General features: G+C 45.0%; 2 protein-coding genes across 2 annotated transcripts in view; both read right to left on the bottom strand.

Moving 5' to 3' along the window:
- The window catches only part of LOC114687845 (prolyl endopeptidase), a 122,518-nt gene that overhangs the window by 53,578 nt on the left and 51,426 nt on the right, over nucleotides 1-17,514 (bottom strand). Inside the window, exon 7 of the mRNA XM_037200518.1 lies at nucleotides 12,497-12,602. Within this exon, the coding sequence (XP_037056413.1) occupies nucleotides 12,497-12,602 (106 nt within the window). The remainder of the gene's footprint in view (nucleotides 1-12,496; nucleotides 12,603-17,514) is intronic.
- LOC114687844 (mitochondrial fission regulator 1-like) lies at nucleotides 3,806-5,652 on the bottom strand. Its single transcript, XM_028862482.2, is given in 2 exon segments — nucleotides 3,806-4,960; nucleotides 4,963-5,652. Coding segments are annotated over 2 exon segments (975 nt in total). The 5' UTR covers nucleotides 5,542-5,652; the 3' UTR covers nucleotides 3,806-4,564.

Here is a 17,514-nt window from a genome sequence, read left to right on the forward strand (position 1 = left end):
CCTGTCCTACCATTCCCCACACCTGCTAAATCCTCTTCCGAGCAAGTCTCAAATCAAAGCCTGCCTTTCCTGCCACCCCACAGTGTCCTCAACCAGGACAACAGACACACCTCTTCCAAGCGGCATTTGAAGTCTACAGATAATTTTGGTTGCTGTGACTTAGCAGGTGAGGACTGCTACTGCCATCTAGTGGCGGAGATCAGAGATGCCGCTAAACATGCTACTAGCCCAGGGCAGGCCCTGAGGAACATCACAGTGCCAAGTCCGAGCTCTGGCCTACGGTGTTAGCTTTCTGCCTGGTTTCCCCCCGGCCACTCTTGATTCACTCTATTCCACACAGCACGATGTCTTCATACCCTAGCCGGGTCCACAGTGGCGCCTTTCCCATCACACTGAATAAAGTCCCCACACAACAGGGTTTTCATACCTAAGCCAACTTCGGCACATTCCAACGCTTGCCTCACCTCCTGAGCGCTAGTGGTACTCGGGCACGGCGGTACTCGGGCACGGCGGTACTCGGGCACAGTGGTACTCACTCGGGCACAGCGGTACTCACTCGGGCACAGCGGTACTCACTCGGGCACAGCGGTACTCGGGCACGGCGGTACTCGGGCACAGCGGTACTCGGGCACAGCGGTACTCGGGCACAGCGGTACTCGGGCACAGCGGTACTCGGGCACAGCGGTACTCGGGCACAGCGGTACAAGGGCACGGCGGTACTCGGGCACAGCGGTACAAGGGCACGGCGGTACTCGGGCACAGCGGTACCCGGGCACAGCGGTACCCGGGCACAGCGGTACTCGGGCACGGCGGTGCTCGGGCACAGTGGTACTCCGGCACAGCAGTACTCGGGCACGGCGGTACTCGGGCACGGTGGTACTCGGGCACGGCGGTACCCGGGCACAGCGGTACTCGGGCACAGCGGTACTCGGGCACAGTGGTGCTCGGGCATGCCACAGGCTGTGTCCTCTGCCTGACCCACTCTCAAAAGGCTGGGCACTTCTAACAGGCACACGCTTGGTGACATTTCTCTCAAGATAGAGCTGATTTAACAGCTGATTCCTTGTGGGTTTTACTTGCTACTTCATACTCAGCTTCAGGTACTCTGAAGATACAAATAAAAGGTGTATTCAGTGAAGCCGGGACACTTTCCAGTCCTTCCTTCCTAAGAACTGGTATGGAGTGGTCATCACTAAACATCTTAACTACATCTGCTATCATCCTGGCTCACTGGAAGACACCTGTTTCACGATGTACCTGACACACAGGCTCAGTGAACATCTTAGAAAATGTACACATCCAAGAACTCTACGACGATAGATAGTCTCTAAACGTCTCCGGACTTCAATTCCATAGCAAATTCTATTTTAATCTGGACAATTCACTTCGACCCCAGTGTCTTCAGTAAGTATTTACACTTTACACCCGTGTCTTATTTCTACCCACAGAATATCATCTTTCCATGTGTCGTTGAATTAAATATCTCAGGGAAAGTGTAATTCTAGCACAGGAGACCCAGTCCTGCGGCCAGACATATCTGGATCAAAATTCCAGCTCTCCCACTGTTTAACTTCAGGAGCTTGAATGATCTCTTTATTCTGTTTAGCGTTATTTCCTCAACCGTCAACTAAGAGTCATAGGAAACACGAAAAATCATTTTTAAAGTGACTGTTAGTAACTACTCCACAATAAAAATTCAGTAAAATTATTCTTTTAAAAGTAATTTGAATTAAGACCAATAAAACCAGCAGTAAAAATAAAAATTTAAGCCTCCCTAAATGTTGGCAATAACCTGTTGAAAACAGAGAGAGGGTCTGCATTTACAGAAGAGGCAGGCTTGGAACACCCAGGAATGGACCTAGCACGAAATGCGGGGTCTACACAAAAACAACACACCGTTGAGCTTTTTCTAAGGAAACATTAAAATAAAAACACACCATTGCCCTAAGTGTGAAGAGTTAGTATTTCAGAGACAAGGAATCCACTGGAAACAGAGGAACGTAGCCCAGGAAGGTCGGCAGGGAATGTGACGTCAATCTGAATCTCGGCTGGAGAAACAAAGCATGAGGACGGCCGGGCGGGGCTTCTGTGACGCTGCTATGCCGACCCAGCTGTCCGTCCCTCAAGCACCTTCACAGCACAGCAGTTCTGCCTCCTTTAGAGGCTGTGCTTCACTGGCCCCAGCAAGCGCTCCTCTGCATCGCACGTCTGCACACCATCAGTCCCCTGCACCACACACCTTCACGCAAGCACTGCTCTGTTTTGCTGTAACATACACTCTGGTATTTACTGAGATAGCCACATCATTCTCACGGCATTTCCTTAGACCAGTCATTCTTCACCCCGTTACCAGCCCTAAGCTGCCTTCTGCAGAACGGCTCTTCCCAACCTGTAGTTTATCATTTGTAGAGAAGTTTGTTCTCTATGTCTAATAACTCAAGTTCTTCCACTTCTTGGTGGGCTGCACTTTAGGATTTCTTTACATTTATATTCTCTCTCACTAAATCTCTCCTTTGCTGTGTTTAATGTCCTCTTTAATAGCTGTATTCATCATGATAATGGCCATGTGCTTTACTAAAAGTATTAGTAATTTTCTAATCTGACGGTCATTCACAGTCTTTATTTCTTGCTTATGCTTCTAAGGATTTTGTTTTGTTTTTTAACAGCAGCATTATGTGGATGGTTTATCTTTTTTTTTTTTTAAATTCAACAGGTTGCTTTATTGTAAAATAGTAACTTTCATATATTGGAATACTAGCCAAATTCAATACTGATATAAATATTGTATTATTGAATAAATAAGTTTCTTAGGTCAAAATATGTGGTCAGGTGAATTTTCTGAATCTCATAAAAGACAGTTTTCAAACCATATAAAACATTTAGAAACAATATACATCAATAACACACCACATTTTAAACTAAATAAACTATGAAAATAGCTCAATCTTTAAGATTTAGAACACATATTTTCAATAACTTAAAATACCTATCTACACTTCCCATCTCTTAATTCTCCTGGGAAGAACAACTAGTTGCTAGATTTAAATAATCCAAATATTTATTCAAAGTAAGAGATTCTGATATTAAAGATAGTTGAGCTTATTGGAAACACAAAAATGATGAAAACTTATTAAGTACTTTAAATTATAACAAGTCCTTTCAAGCCCTAGATAATAAAGGCAGTTTTCAACTTTCTAGTAACACCTAAGGTTTATCTGCATAATGCAATTCATCAGCTGACCAATGATAAACAGCTGAAAGGGAATCTATTCACCTATTCAGTAATGTTTCATTGTAAAGGATATGTTGACCAGTATTTAAAATGTATAAATTTAGTTATGCTAACATTTTGTGTTGTTGTGCTGGCTAGTTTTGTGTGCACTTGACAAGCCAGAGCCATCAGGAAGGGGGGAACCTCAATGAGAAAACACCTCCATAAGATCCAGTTGTAGGGCATTTTCTCAATTAGTGATTGATAGGGAGGGCCCAGCCTGCTGTAGGTGGGGTCACCCCCTGGGCTGGTGGTCCTGGGTTCTATAAGAAAGTAGGCTGAGCAAGCCAGGGGAGCAAGCCAGTAAGCAGCACCCCTCCATGGCCTCTGCATCAGCTCCTGCCTCCAGGTTCCTGTTCTGTTCAGTTCCTGCCCTCACCACTTTTGATGATGAACTGTTCTATGGAACTGTGAATGAAATAAACCCTTTCCTCCCCAAGTTACTTTTGGTTCATGGTGTTTCATCATGGCAATAGTAAACTTAACTAAGACAATTGTTAATTTAGCAATAAATCATCTTCATGAGGCCACTCATTAAACTGAAAAGAAAGATGATACATTCTGGCTTTTATTTACAAAGTTATTTTAATTCAATAATTTGATTGTTACCACTTGAGAAGTACATTTGCTTCCCAGTACTGGGTGGCAATGAGGTTTAAGCAGCCTTCCTGGCCCTCACTTCCCTCTAATAGAAAGCAATACGGAAACTCAGCAGTAAACATTTGCTACTGCTTATGTAAACTCAGCTCCAAGAGGAAAAAAATGTGAGAACATTTCTAAGTTCTGTTGGGGCATTCCCACCTCCAGTACTCTACTCTAATAACAGGGTACACCAGCTGTTTTGTCACGGACCAATCAACTCGAAGATGAAGATAACAGTGTTCTCACTGATGCCATTCATAACAAGTTTTTACATAAGTTTTATATCCAAATGTGTGCATATAAAACATTTGCACAGATATTAGTGTTAAGAATTGAGAATGCACAGCAACATCCACAAATGGCCTGTTTGTATCCTGAAGTCCTACAAATACTTTTGAGGCTGGAAGATAAAGCCTGGCTACCTATTTAAAAACATGTCATAATCATTGTGTTAAGGAGAACTCTAGAACTGACCATCTCATGAGAGTCAACCCAACTCCTGTGGCTTCACTACTTCTTACTCCTAATTAGGTTAAGGAGACCAATGAATACTACAGCCAGGAATTTACTAAATACTGGTGATTTCTACTAGTCAAACTCAGCTCTGCAAGCCAACAGGTGAAACAGGAGTCTTTCTGAACTCATTGTCCATTAGGAGTCAATTAAAGCCTTCATTTTCCCTGTAGACTTCAATATATGTGGGCCAAACAGGGCTGGCTCTGAGGTGGCCTCTGACTCTGGCTTTGGAATTTCTCTTTCAACTTCACCTTGACTACTGTGTTGATAGCGATAAGCAAACTTCTTTTTCAGAGCCTCTGCTATGAGGGCAGCAGGGTCAGTAGTATCTACTGGCCTAGGCTTGACATCTTTCTCTGACCTCTTGACTGACCGTAGCTTCACACTGTTCATATCTTTAAGGATCTCAAGCATATTTGGCATGTCAGGTGGCTTTGGGTGGCTCTTCACCAAAGTCTTTCCAGCATTGAGTCTTTGCTCTCTTCGATCTTTAATCAGATCAACAGCAGACATACTTTGGTGGAGCGGTGGGGAGGGGGTGGGGGAGGGGGAGGAGGAGGAGGGGGTGGTGGTGCTACCGTGGAGGAATCTGAGTGACCTGCACTGAGACTCTGTTGCTCCTGTAGGGTCACAATCTTGGCAATCTGAGCTCGAAGGGCAGCGAGCTCATTCTCAAGAGCGGAGATCTTCTGCAAGGCTTCCTCACTGGCCAGTGTTGTCTTTGGAGGATGCTCATCCTGAGACAAGTTTGGTAAGGAAATGTGCCTGCTTGGGGGCTTCTCAAAGCAAGGAAGGTCATCCTCGGGGGGAGACTTGGACCTGACCTCTGCCCTGAGTCTTGTTGAGCACTCTCCTTCTTCTGTGGCTACCCATCCAACATCAGCAAACGATGCCACCACATCCTCTCCTGGGTGGGCAGGACTCCCTTCTGTGGCATGGCTGGTAAGCTGAAATTGAACTCTTGGACACTGAATCAGAGATAAGTTGGTACCAATTTTCCTTACGATACTTCGAGATGAACCATATGGTTTTCCAGACCAAAGTACCGACTGCATGCTGACCCCAACTTGCTGAATCACCATCCTCATCAGGCACTTAATCCAGCCCAGCATTTAGGTGTCCACGTCTTCCCAACCTGCAGTTCAAGTGCTTCAGGCATCCAGAGCAGCACATGGTCCATAGAGCAAACTCCGCGGCGCTGCAGCCAGCACCTTCCCGGCCGACTCAACCTGGTTTATCTTTTTAAAGTGTGTTTAACACATTTTACACTAGGGACCTGATAATCCCACTCTAGTGTGTCTACTAGTACTACTACCATCGGATGCATAGTGTGGCTCCACTTCTCATGACAGCAAATGTCTCTGTGTGAAGATTCTGTGCGATGTTGATCTTATTCTTGAACCTTCTTTGTGGGACCCCTTGGGGCCTGGGTTAAAGGGCCAATCTTCCAGTGAAGGTCTGTATTTCCTTTTGCTTCCTTCTTCAAATATAGCCAACATAGGAACACTTTAAACTCTTGGCATGTAGAGTTCCAGACCTCAGAGGCATCGCTGTGGCCTCCAGGTGAAGGTGGTGTCTCTCATGCATCTTGGGAAAATACTTACCTCGTCTATGGCTCCACCTCTAATGCCAAAGTAGACCTTCCTTAGTACGCATCTCAGACCTTCGCTGACTGGGTGTTCACCTATCAACCACCCCTGCACGGCCTCTCAACTGTGGCGAAGCACACGGCCTTCACTGTCCATCCCCTTCCCCAGCAGGAACATTTGAGACCAGCCCATCTCTGCCCTGGGCGCCTGCTTCCACCCCACTGCTGTTCTCTATGACTTCTGGTCCCTTTCTGCCAACAACAGTGTATTTGGAGATCCCTGCAGAAGTGTTGACAGTGCTTTAATTGTCGCAGCCCAAGGGCTACTCAGAGTGCACACGCAGACAAACTCCCAGATCAGACCTTACAATTATGCTTCATGTGAGGTTAAATGCTGCATATGAGGCAAAAATATACTTTTTAACTTTTTAAGTGGCACATTGCTCCCCTCAAGCAAGTACTCAGTAGGTGACCCACTCTACAGCAATCGTAACTTGTTCACATAAAACAAGGCCTTACACACACACACACACACACACACACATACACACACACACACTCCCTCTTGTCTTAGAGCAACAACAGTGTAAGTCATTAGCTGCCAATCAAATATGTGAAGATAATCAGAAAACTTCATTTGTTTGTAGTAAAAACGATAAAACTCTATTTTCTGGACTATGACATTTGTGGACACCAAATCCTGATCCAGTGAAATGTCAGATTCTTTAACTATCCCCCTGCCAATAAAGCATTTCTTGATGTGAACACTTATTTCACAACATAACCTTCTTAGGGTTTCTGCTTGAAAAGGTCACGGAGACAATGGCATTTATTACAATCCCAACCCACCCGAAGCCACTGAGTATGGACCTGTGGCTCTGCAGTGCACACAGGTGAGTGTGCAGAGAGGCCACGCTCCTCACACTCTCAGGTTCTGCTCAACACCAACACCTCAGACATGCCTGTGGGCATGTCACTAATTCTCAAGAGCTGGTCAGCTGTAAAGGGACACTGAGCCTGGCACATCAGAATCCAGCTGTGGCCATCTTTGTGTAAAAACAGCTGTAAAGTTTAAAATGTTTTCATTTAAATTAACTTTATATATATATATAAACCTTGGAATTCAAAAGCATCACACACAGACATTAACTAGGCCCAAAGTCTACATACGCATCTCAATGGACTTCTATATAGTAAGGACAGACACGCAGCAGCTGTGGAATTTCACACTCACAAATATGTCCCCCACACTTTACTACCACCAAAATGAAAAATCCATGAAGGAGTGATAGAGTCGGAACTAGAAAAATAATTAGCTTTATATCCTCTAACTTGTGTTCATTACAACATCCCCTAATGTTTAACCTTTCTTACTCTCTTTTCTATGTTATACTGCACCCATGTATATCTTTGTCTAAATATTTATTTGTCTAAAGGTTTACACAAATAAAAATATAGTCACGTATATATATTTAAACAAAGACACACACACACACACACACACACACACACACACACACACACACACACACACACGCTATAGGCTAGGTTCCCCATGAGGGAAATCGTGTATTTTTTTCTTACTGAGATTGTGTGACCTCACTGAATAGTATGCATTCTAAGTCCATCCATTTTCCTGCACAATTTGTGGCTGTATTTTCCTTTAGAGCTGACTAGTATTCCATTTGATACACAGACCAAATTTTCATGATCCACTCACTTGTTGTTAGACATCTAGGTTGCTTCCGGTTCTTTGCTACAGTGAAAACAACAACAATAAATATGGGTTGCAAATCTCGCTATGGTAGAGTGCTGAAAAACCAGTTCAAGGGCCAGGCCCTCACTGGGCAGCACGTTTCAAAAGGAAGCCTGTGAAATCCCTTTGTGCTCTGGAATCTCGCTCTAGTCTTTAATGGAAAAATAAGAGGCAATGCGCAAAAAAAAATTATTTAAAAAAAGGAATTTAAAAAGGTATTTTGGCTACACCATGGGGACTCTTTCATTTTTGCTATTTACAAGTGAGAATCCTGTTGACTTAAATGAACAACATGAAAATTACTTTTACAGGAGACACAGCTTCATTCCTTAACCCTTTTGGGGTCTGCTCATTTTGTCTGTACCTGCCATTTATTCACTCTGAGGCCAACAGAATTCAATTCCCAAACCTCTCCACCATAAAGTTAACGTGGCTTTTTGTTAAGCCTGCTTCTCGCTGGGGACTGATTTGTTTACTGGGTGGAGATTAACTTATAATAAATTCTCTTATGGTTTTCCTAGAGCAAAGACTCTTCCATCTTTCTTTGAAAATGATTAATGATATTAACGACACCTCGTGGAGAAATGTGTGAAGGTCTCTAATAACAGAATTAAGATGCTTTTATACTTTACAAGAACTATACAGGACTGCCACATCCCAAGGATAACAGACTCAGGGTGCTTTCAGAGGCTGAGCCTGATCAGGGAGAAGTCTCCGACCCCCTGGGTGTGGAGGATTTCCTTATGCTGGCCTGCAGCTACATCTTTATTTGTTTAATTTTATGTCTGTTGCATTTACACCCCCGCACCACCAACTCTTGCAGCACACTCCCCATTCACGGCCTCTTTTTAATTACTATTGTTTTACACACATAAATACGACCTGCCGAGTCTCTTTAGTGTCACGTGCATGGGTATCTTCTCAAGACTTACATTTGGTACTGTGCAACCACGTAGGGGCTCACCCCTGGAAAGACTGACCGCTCCCCCAAACCATCATCCAGGGGTTCTGAGATTCCCCCCATCCACACTGACACGTCAACCACTGTCAATGTTGAGGCACCGTTTAAGAGACTACAGTGCGGAGACTTCCTGGATGCACCTTCTCTATCGTACACAGACATAACCGCGGGGCAAGTGTCCTGTCCTCTGGCTCATCCAGCTTTCCCACCCTCTCCCCTCTGATGATGTCCCGAGCCTCAGGTACAGGGGCTGTGTTGTATCTGCTGGAGCCAGGCACTCCACACTTAGCAGCTCTCTGCATTTTGACCAGTGTGGTTTTTCTGGACTGGTCTGTCTGCTGCAAAAATACGAAGTGTGAGAGCCACGCTGGCCTCTGAACGTCGGGTAGACTCTACACGGGATTGATAAAGTGGCAGTGGCGGGCTCTCCTCCACGTTCCATGGCCTCAGTGGCCGTGCGAAGTTGGCGACGCTTACAGTAGATGGCAGGAACTCCTTCCTACTGAACGGCCCAACTCACAGACCCAGTTAGATGGCGGCTGGCTACTGCCGAGATGGAAGTCCCACCACTGCACCTTCGGGGATATCCTCCCATACTGCTGGGGTTCACAGGTGTCACAGCTGGGTAAAACTATTTATTACTCTCTCCTTCTGCACCCTGCAGAGCATCTTCCAGGACTATGAGAGCTTGTCCTCAGGGAGGCGGCCTCTGGGTCAGGTCAAGTCCTTCAAGTTTTGGGAGGCACCAAGGGCAACAGCAGCCATACTGTTGTGGGACTCTCTTGGACTTCCCTGACCAACCACTCAAAAGGGGGTTTTTCCATGGCTGTTATTAGGAGGTGTACTAGATGGTCTATGGTTCTGGGGCAGGGGCTGGCATTACCACCCCGTGAATGTAATTTCTTTTAAGCTACACACACATAGACACACACACACACACACACACAGACACACACACACACACACACACACACACAGAGTAACTTTTGCTAACATAAAAAAACATGGCTTCCTCAGTTTTTAAAAATATGCTTAGTGTTATTTATCCTTGTTGCAACCTCCTTCCTTTGTATACATCTGTGTCTTTAAAGGGTGCTAGGAAGCAACGTGACCCCCTTGGGGAGACTGAGTCCAGCGAGGTACTCGGGGGAGACTGAGTCCAGAGAGTTACTCGAGGGAGAGGGGCTGGAGACTAAAGGAGGGATCCACATGTGTAGCTCTGAACCTGGTCCCAGGAAATAGTACATTAAATGCAGCATTTAATACCGCAAATCACCCCAGCATTCAAGTGACGACAATGGAATGTGATGCCTCTGAACGGAATGATTGCTAACAGTCATCTTTTAAAATCTAATTTTCCTCTACTGTGACATACTGCCATTTTCCTAAGAAAAGTCATTATAATCAATAATTTTAAAATGATGACTTCTCCAAACCACTGGGTTATATGCATTAAAGCACATTTTTTATGGCATACCCAATAAGGGGTTTGAAAGTTAAAAAAAACCAGCATAAATATGAATTTTATTATTGGTACAGAAGGAGGAAGGCTTATAAGCAGAGTATCTGAACAAGGGTCTCTAAAGGGACCTTAACTAGTCAACTAGTTATCTGCCACAAGCTGGTGCAGACCATCAAGCACTGTTTTCACGCACGCACGCACGCATATATACCCATACGTATATAGGGACAAATGAATCTTTTAAAAGTGTAATAAGTAAAAGACGACAGGCCCTGCACTACCCAGGAACCCGCAGCTGTCACTGCAGAAGGCTCATCCTTCAGCAGCTCACAGCTTTGGCTCCGCCCACCCCGACGGTTACTCAGAAGTCAGCTTGCTTCTGTGAGTAGGACAGACGATCGACGACATGCTTTCAGTGATCTCCAAATTGTCCCGGTTAGTAACCTTATGGAGACAGTGAACTCAGGTCAGTGTCAGGCGAGCCTTTTGCTCTATGCTCTCCATGTGGATTCCCATGAGCTCGTGGCAACGGTTATGGGCCTGGCCAGCCAACGTCTCTAGTTAACCTAACATACTAACTTAGGTGTTTCTGCCAGGGTGTTTGGCAGATGTTATTCAAGTAAAGCACAGGGTGCTGTTCTTGACAACGCATGAGCCTTGCTGGAACAACTGAAAAGTCAAAAGGTTAGACACGTGGCTTCCCTAGAGAAGAGGGTCCACTTAGGGCCGACAGCATCAGCCTGTCTGACCTTCCTGACAACCGGCCCCACAGAGCTCAGACTTGCCTGAATGGTTCCCACAATCACGGAAGCCAGCTCCCTGCAGCAGTCCTCCTTCATAGTCATTCTCCCCCACCCCACCTCTGCTTCCCTCCCACACACATCCACAGCAGCAGTCCTCCATCATAGTCATTCTCCCCCACCCCACCTCTACTTCCCTCCCACACACATCCACAGGCCACGCAGGAACCACCGTGGAGCTATCAACTGCAGCTCAGTACAAACGTGGACAGGACTTCCTTACCTATCTGAAGTTAAGCAATTCGTGTTTTTCAATTTGTTAGCTTGTATCCTTTAATAGCATTATCCTACTTAATAATTTAAAGGCACAATGAAGTTGAAAACAGAATGCAAACAGCGCTCTCGAGAAGGAGCACTGTTAACTGGGGATTTAATAAGCCAGGGGAAGCCCAAATCCTCTCTACCGCCTAAGAAACACCGGTTGTGGGCAAGGACAGCAACCATGTTTCATTTGGGCTCCATCTCAAGAGGTCTGCTCAGCTCTGCAGAGATCCAGTGGCTTGCTCCTTACAGAGAATGTGAACACCAATGTGGTGGCTGTAGTTCTGTACGGATAGCACTGTTACAATAAATTACTGACCATCCTGCTGCATGGCTATGTGTGCTCGGTGATGGCCAGAAAGGCAGCATGTAGACCTTGCTCAGCAGTTTAAATGAAGTAATACCCAACCAAAAGGAAGTATCTTCATATCAGAATGTTTGATACTATTAACGAGGCGAATAAATTATTCAGAAATGTATTTAGAATTGTGTATTTTGGAATCACATGTGACGGGTCTCCGAAATAATCACTATTTTACACTAATTTGTTAGGTATCCTCATCTGGTAATCAGCTATGTGACAGATTTTCAGGGCTGGTCAAGCTCCAACACAGTAAATTATGGAGCCGAAAGCTTTAATGCCTGACCTTAGTATAGCAGATCACCTTTCAAATCATCATGAGCCCCCGCTGGGCTCAGATGCCCAGATTCGCCTGCCTCTGCCTCCCCGGTGCTGGAGTTAAGGGTGTGCACCATCCGCCCAGTGACTGCCCTCAATTCTCAATAGGCTGGTTCTGTGCTCACTACGGTGACACACATGGCTTCAGAAAGCAAACGCTGGCTGTCACCGCGTGCACGATTCAGGAGGGGCCATCGTACGATTACCTGTTAATCTGGTAAACACCCACCTTTGTACTAACCACATGCCTGGGACAGTTTATATCCTAACAACTCTTATGACTATAAACCGCTACAGACCAATACCCCAGCTTCTCCCTACCACACAGGACCTCATCACAAGCAGGTGCAGAAGACATGCTTGACCTCGATCTGCAGGGAAAATGCAAGCAGCCAGCCTCATCTCCTTGTTTCTATCACATGCAAGAGCACAACCATTTCTATGAACTGAGATGGTGTGGTAGGAAGAAAGATGGCTGACTGAGAGTCCACTGCAAAGCTGACACACCACCTTTTTAACTGGGTATCCTAGGGTAGTTATGTAAGACTTAAATAACTTACCAGTGATACCGTTGGATTCCTTCTGGAGGTCACAGTACCACAGTCGGTTTACCGGATCACATCCCTCCCAGATGGACAGCAGGACGTAGCGACCGTCATCGGACAGCTGCAGAGAGACGACAGTGTGTAAGCCGAGTCAGAGGACTTGCTCTCAGCAGCCTGGGGAGTAGCTATTATTACTGTTCCCATCAACGTGACCAAACAGTTGACCAGAAGCCTCTCCAGGGAGAAAGGACTAATCTTAAGGGGCTACCCTCTGCCATGACAGGGACAGCATGATGCAGCAGAAGCTTGGTCATATCCCATAGGTCAGGAAACAGACAGACAGGAAACCAGGCTGGACTACCCCACAATGACATATTCCTTCAGGGCCTCACCCCTTCAAGGACCTATAACCTCTCAAAACAAAACCAGCAGCTGGGGACCAAATGTTCAAGAGGCCATGCATGGAGGACACTTTACATCCAATTATAACAAATGCCAAGGGAAAAAAGTAACTTCAAAGTCAATGTCTTCACTCCAAACTCCAACATATGATTGTTTACTATGTCAACCTGGCTGAGCCACACTGCCCAGGTATTTGGTTGAGCATTGATCTAGATGGTTCTGTGGCAGCAGCTCTTGGATAAAGTTGTGTTTAAAGGAGCAGACATGGAGCAAAGCATACTTTCCTCCATGTGGTGCACCTTGTGCAACCAGCCAAGGGTCTTAATAGAATAGGAAGTAGACTGTTCAGGACTTAAGTACCACTGTTCCCAGAGTTTCCAACCTGTTAGTTCACTCGGCTATTTCAAGAACTGGCAAGCATCCACAGTAATGAGGTGATTTCTTAAAATTCTTTTGTCTTTATAAACTCTCTCTCTCTCTCTCTCTCTCTCTCTGTTGGTTCTTGTTCCCTAGAGAACCCCGTTAGAGTTACCAACTATTACTCTTTTATTTGGTCGTTCCACAGACAGAGTCTACGGATCTATATACAAACTCACGTCTGTTTTGTTTCTCTGTGTTAGGATGTATTAGCGAACAACTCAGGGAAATGTCACAACTAACAGAGAAGACAAACACTTAAATATGGAATTATGCCACACATTCTTCATGGACAAATGTCATGAGTAACAGGAAGAGATCTTAGTAAAGGAGGCAGGACATGCGGTGAAGGTCTGTAGCTTTAAGAAGAGCACCAGAGTAGGCCTCACAGGGAGGCGTCTTGGCATTGCTCGTGGGCAGTCACTACTTCAGAGCTGTCGTTTCGTGTCCCTGTTTATCTACATGTAATGTGTGTTTATCCTCTGGAGGCTTTTACTATTTTCTTGTTCCTTTCATTCATTTGCAAGTCAATCTCAACAGTCTTGGCTGTAACGGTGTACTGGGATTCACTGTGCTTCTCGGATCTGCGGGTTTGTGTACTTTATCAAACGTAACAGGTTTCTTTTTCTTTTTCACCTCGTTTACATCTTAAGAACAGCCTTGTCTCTATCCTGGCATTTCAAACAGACACTGTGCTTCACCTGGCCCTGCCTAACATTTTCTAAGAGCCTTTGTAAATAATTCCTACAATTTTAAAAAATCTTTGCTAACTCATTGGCCATTCCTGAGTCTACTCCTATGATGAAGGCTTTTTCTGGCTTGAGGTCACATTATTCTGCTTCATTAAACATGTATTGACTTCTGAATTAGATTCTGGGCATTTGGAACATTGTCTAGATTTTTTTTTTTTCCCTTTCTAATCTGCCTATAAAATGTTTTGAGTCAATTAATTTCCTGGCAAACCAGCTGGCTCCATTCAGGCTTGCTCTGCAGCCTTGCTGACGAGGGTCTGCATCCTGACTGTGAACATGTGGCCTCTCCAAGTGACACCATGCCCCTGGATGCTCAAAAGGCTTTGTCGCCAGGGTCAGAACATGGTGACCAGACTTTAGCAGCTGTCAGTTTACAGCTCCTGGGTGTTGTGCTGAGCCTGAACTAGGGAGCATCACTCAATGCACACACCTCTTGATAGACAGCTGAAGCCACAGGGGACCTGAAGTGAACCCCTGGACGCTTCGTGGGAAGTTCCCACCTTCAGTCCCCGGTTCCACAGCTCTAGTAGCTCCAGTCTCTTTGGATCTTTACTTCAGTGAGAATGAAGTGTCCAGGTCTCCATCCTCGTGTGGGGTCCCTAGAACACCTGGAGGCAGAAGGCTGGGACAACTGTAGGAGTAACCTCTCAGGCATCACTCCCAACTACCTGCTGACCAAGTTCTGCAAACTGCTCTTTAATCTCTCCTGTTCCGCTTTCCAGCTGTGTGGGGCAGGAGCTGAGGCTAGAACCATACACACCAGCGTGGCCAGTGAAGAACTCGACCCCACTGTCTAGTGGGCCTGGAAATGAACGAAACACCATTTGGTTTTCAATATCCAATCTGAGAATCTGAAGTTTTACGAACCAGAGTAAGCAATTCTTTCGAGTGTTCTATTCATCTTGCTTTCTTTTTTTCTTTATTCTTGTTCTGGGGACTGAACCTGGGATTCACACACACTAAACACGGGCCACCACTTAGCTACCACCATTAAAAAATACCCATTTTTGAGACAGTACCTCATGTAGCTCAGGCTAGCCTTGAACTCACTATGCAACCACAGGTAGCCTTCAATTTGTTTCCTGGTCCTCCCTTCTCTACTTACTGAGTGCTAGGAATACATACATGTACCACTATGACAACTCATGTCCCCACTTACAAAGTGCTAAGATTACACACATGTACCACTATGACAACTCACAATCAACTTCTTTGTGAACCTTTCTTTCACTTCAGATTGATTTGAAAGTCACACATTTTATTTCCTTTCAGTTTTAAATTAAGAAAGCTAGCAAACTAATGCTCAAATTTTTAGTCCCACCTTTTACAGACTGTCCTATACTGAAAGTATCATTAATCTACAATTATAACTTTATTAACTATAGTCCAAAGCAATCTCAGGAACATTGCTTCACACTTGCTCTCCTGTCCTTTGAATACAGACAGAACCTGCACAGCCGGCAGCTAAAGGCCATGCCACACCAATCACAAACAGCGCCCACTTAAGCTGGAGCGCCTCAGTCACCTGAAAGACAGACGGCAACTCTCGTGCTACAGCACGGGACCTGGGCCAGAAACTGCTTCTAGAGCCTCACAGGAGCTCTCCTCCACCGATGGACTAACAGTCACAGCAGTTCATGTTTACTCTAAGGCAGAAGTCCTGGGGCACCCTGCTGCCACAACGCAGTGAAGTCAGTCAGGAGTCCTCCTCCTGGATCACCACAATGCAGAGATGCTCACAGCCACAAAAATCTGCTTAACCGGAAACACCTCTACATTTTCAACGCTCAAGCTGGCAACCTCAAAATCACCATAAGTTGTTTTCCTCAGAATGTACAGATTAGGAAAAATACCTTTCTCCACTAAAAATTAATCAGTAACAACAGTTGCTTAGCCTCTTAGAGTATTTTAAGGCAATTTTAAAGATTTTTTTTTTCTAGAGATTACTGTGAGGACAAGCGTTCTGCTTACATGGAGGTTTTTCTGACTGTAATGGATACACTGATTTTCCTAAAAAGAAAACAAAGGCCATGGCTCCTTAAGACAGCCCAGGTCCTCAGGTTCTCTGCCACAAAGTATCATTGTTTCAATGTATGATAGTGGCTATAGAAACCACTATCTGTAAGCAACCCACTAAAAACACTGCCCAAAAGACAAACGATAACATTAATCTGACCAATGATGACGTATGGAACTCCCAACTTTCTGGTTTCACACCTTTTATAACATTTTAAGCAAAATTTCCTTAAAGTCATGGTCACTTTTTTTTCTTGATAAAATATTAATACAAGCAAAACTCCAAGAATCATTATAAATGAGACAGTGTTGTGTGCTGACACTAGATCTACTTACTTCCCTGACGCTACCAGTAGGGATCAAAGCTGGAAGTCACCATTCTTACTATAAAGTTTAATGTCAGCATGCTGACAGCTTAGGTCTGTGATGTCATCTGGCTTACACTTAGAGTGCTGATTTAGTCCAACTAGAAAATAACTAAGGAATAAAAAAAAAAAAAAACTGCTGGTATCTGTATATAAAAACACCCGGGACAGAGGTCAATGTCTAGCTGAACAAAGAACACGGGGTTCTACGGATACGCTAAAAAACACTTAGTGATCTACTGGTTAGACAGCTTTTCATTATCCTCAACCAGGGTATTTGAGAAACAAACACAGAGTCCACATAGTAACCCACTTTGCTCCTGTCTGCTTGGGGCGGAAGGAGCAGGGCTCTTCTCCAGGCTTAGGGAACGCCCTGTTTGGGGTTTTCTCAGTTGTTCAGTACCCTGAGATGGATTAGCATTACAGTCCTCAGCAAAGGAGAAAAGGCTCGGCTTGCCTTGGTTATAGTTACCTGGACATATTACCAACAAAATGGGGATCCTGGAGTGAGGTGCCACAGTGAGATTCACAAACCAAACCTTCTGATAATAAAGTATATTCCTTTCTCAGAGTGGATGAGGGTAGACGGGCCGATTTCAGGAGGATCATCCAGGTTTTAGCCAGCTTTCCCTTTTCTCTCCCAAAGACAAACCACCAGACACAGTCAGCCACTCAGGGGAGCTGGGGCGGAGGATGTGTTTGTTTACTCAATCAATACTATTGATGGGCTACCCAGTGGCTGCCACTGAACTCAACCCTAGAATACACAGAAAACCAGGACGGGACTTTCGAGAGCTCACAATGCTTGAGACGGACAGAGCGATGGACAGACACAAATAAGACTGATCCACACTGTTGAACACGAGCAACATGATGTATAAAGTATGACAGCCAGAGAGAAGCGACTGATGGAGGAAGTTGTGAAGAAGGTAGCTCCCAGAATGCTTTGGGAAAAGATGTCCCTGATTCCTAAGGAGGAGTCCAGTGGTTGAAACTTTCCATCCTTACAACTGCTTATGCTAGTCTAAGCACCAGGGAACATCACCAGAGAGCTGTCTAGTGTGCACTCAGGCTGTATGCA

The sequence above is a fragment of the Peromyscus leucopus genome, chromosome 8a (genome assembly GCF_004664715.2).
Source record: "Peromyscus leucopus breed LL Stock chromosome 8a, UCI_PerLeu_2.1, whole genome shotgun sequence".
Classification (NCBI taxonomy): Eukaryota; Metazoa; Chordata; class Mammalia; order Rodentia; family Cricetidae; genus Peromyscus; species Peromyscus leucopus.